Genomic DNA, 2,842 nt, shown 5'->3' on the forward strand with positions numbered 1-2,842 from the left:
GATCTCGCTCGAAAGATTTCATGTGTCGCCCGCACATGAGCCAGTCCAGGGGCACCAGCAACGATCTCGCTCGAAAAACCTCATGTGTCACCCACACAAGAGCTGGCCCAGGGGCGTCGCCCGCACATGAGCCAGTCCAGGGGCACTGGCAACGATCCCGCTCGGTGCTTGTGTGTGTGTGTTTTGTCTTTGTGTGTGTGTGTGTGCGTGCAAGTGTGTTTTTGCATGTCTTCTCATTGACTCTACTTGGGCAACAATGAGGTGTGTTCATGTTTCACAGCTCAATAGGTTAACATATGCATCTCAATGGAAAAAAAAAAAGTATGTCAGTTCAAAACAAGTGTTGGTGCCATAAAGGGTACCCAGCAGTAGAATACTTCAAGACATCTTGTCCAACCCATACAAATATGGAAAAAGTGAACAGAAAAATGACAATGATGGTAATGATGATGATAAATGATATGTATAATTATACAGTTATACTGACTGTGTTTTTTAAAAACCAGACAATATCTCCTTCATTGCCAGTGTAAAAGAATATTGGGCCTCCATTTCCATCCCACCACTGAGTGGACACAAGATATCTTTGCTGGTAGGTGTCTGTGTTCCAGCCAAAGTGGTCAACCTAAGAAAGAGTAGATATAAAAACAATTACAGAGTTACACGTCACAAGAGTGTGGTGCACCGATGTTACAAGTATGTTGTGTTACATGCCACTGCTGTGTTATGTTACATGTTACTGATGTCTTGTGTTACACATTATTGGTGAGTTGTATTACATGTTAATTTTCCCCATTAATCATGTTTAATCATGAGATTTTTTTTATAAAAAGACATTTGGTGATATGACAGTAATATACCATTTTTACTTCTGTAAACAAATGAATGTTAATAATAATAACAATGGTTTCAGATTTTGGCACAAGGCCAGCAATTTCTACTGCACAACTGGTACTTATTTTATTGACCCCCAAATGGAATGAAAAGCAAAGTCAATCTCAACAGAATTTGAACTCAGAACATAAAGATGGATGAAATGTTGCTAAACAGTTTTTAATTCTGCCTGTTCACCACCTAATAGTGATAAAGATAGTGCTCATCGGAACTGCCCATATCCTACGTAAAATACTGTCTATGTAATCTCAAATTTTAAAAGAAACACATAAATGAAAAGTGAAACTCAGAAGTGAAATGCGAATCTGAACTCGTGATTATTTGGCTGCTACTTCTAGCAAATTGAGCAACAGTCAGGGTTTCCTTTGTTTTATCTATCTATCTGGCGATCTCATATCAAATTTAGCCATCTATCTATCTATCTATCTATCTATCATTCTGTCTGTTTATTTATCTACCACTCAGACGATTTATCGTCTATTTATCTTCATCTCTTTATCTATTGTTGTCTATCAAGTTATGAAACCTACTTAGCTAATTAACATTTCTACTCGAGACAGGAATGGTATTGATAAAAAAAAAAAATGAAACCTCATTCGAAACTTCCCGGTAGATTTCTTGTATAATTATAATTTTATTATCATCATCATCATCATTATTATTATTATGGCAGCGAGCCGGGAGAATCGTTAGCGGTATTTCGTCTGCCGCTACATTCTGATTTCAAATTCCGCCGAGGTCGACTTTGCCTGTCATCCTGTCTGGGTCGATAAATTAATACCAGTCAAGTACTGAGGTCGATGTAATTGACTATCACCCTCCGCCAAATTTCAGGCCTATAGTAGAAAGGATGACTATTATTATTATTATTATTATTATTATTATTATTATTATTATTATTATTATTATTATTATTATTAGTAGTAGTAGTAGTAGTAGTAGTAATCATGATGTAAACAAAATATGGACTTACAGCTTGAGTGAAGTACCGAGTTTCGAAATTGGTATGGAAGTATTCTGTAGAGACAACTGGTTCATAATAAGGTGTATACTTTGAAGATGCGGTCAACTGTCTTCTTAATGGTAGACCATGAAGGAATGCATGAGAGGACGGGATGAAAGCGTAAATGAGTATAGATAGAAGCAAAAAGTTGTTGCAATCCATTACAACGACCTGTAGTCGTGAGAACCAAAGATAACGTGCGGCAAGAGTGAAGGGAGAGATAATTTCTTCTAAGCGGTCAAATCACATGACAGCTTTTTTCGACAGTCAGCGAGCGATAAAAGATTCACACTTGACATTTATTGACGCTAAACCCTCTTCAAGACTATTCCAATGCAGTGTTTAACACTGAGAAGCAGCCTCTGCGTGGTCGGCTGATCTGCTGGAAGTGGCAGCTAAATATCCTGTTATTCAAACCCACTATCTTAGAAAACGAATACAGTCGTAGTGAGATCGTCGATGACCTATATTTCAAAAACCAAAAATGATTGGTGGATGCGATTGGTACATATTTTGGATCATGGGTCTGCTCGATGAGGACTGACTTGGGTTAAACAACAATTAGGTCAGGTTATCCAGGAACATATATCTACACCAAGAAGAGGACGATCCCAACGGCACCATCGCTACCAATCTTTGTCACCTCATTCAGTTTTTAATATCTTGGAGTTATCTTCCTTGCTTTTCTTGCTTAAACTTGATGTTTAACTCTTTCGTCTCTGTTTTATCCGGGGGCGCCGCTTTGAAAAGTGTAGTCAAACATCTCGATTGCCGTGCTTGTTTATTTTAAGCTTGGTGTTAGTACTTTTGCCAAACCGCCAACTTACGAAGTGGAAAATGGGAATGAAAGACTTCATTGGAGTTCTTTTAACTGACACATAACATCATAATATTTCTTACATAAGCACAAGGGGTCAGAAATATATATATATATATATATATATA

The 2,842-nt window shown here is 37.5% G+C and overlaps 1 protein-coding gene across 2 annotated transcripts in view; it reads right to left on the reverse strand.

Moving 5' to 3' along the window:
* LOC106875422 (lysosomal Pro-X carboxypeptidase) overlaps positions 1 to 2,564 on the reverse strand; it is a 21,568-nt gene extending 19,004 nt beyond the window's left edge. The window contains exons 1-2 of one of the 2 annotated variants that reach the window (XM_014923557.1): positions 1,868 to 2,564; positions 488 to 625 (exon numbers count right to left, since the gene is read on the reverse strand). In XM_014923557.1, coding sequence (XP_014779043.1) covers positions 488 to 625; positions 1,868 to 2,059 — 330 coding nt within the window. In that variant the 5' untranslated portion in view covers positions 2,060 to 2,564. The remainder of the gene's footprint in view (positions 1 to 487; positions 626 to 1,867) is intronic. The other variant, XM_014923558.2, reaches the window with a different exon arrangement.
* Positions 2,565 to 2,842: the final 278 nt, after the last annotated feature.

This window comes from Octopus bimaculoides, chromosome 19 (assembly GCF_001194135.2).
Source record: "Octopus bimaculoides isolate UCB-OBI-ISO-001 chromosome 19, ASM119413v2, whole genome shotgun sequence".
Classification (NCBI taxonomy): Eukaryota; Metazoa; Mollusca; class Cephalopoda; order Octopoda; family Octopodidae; genus Octopus; species Octopus bimaculoides.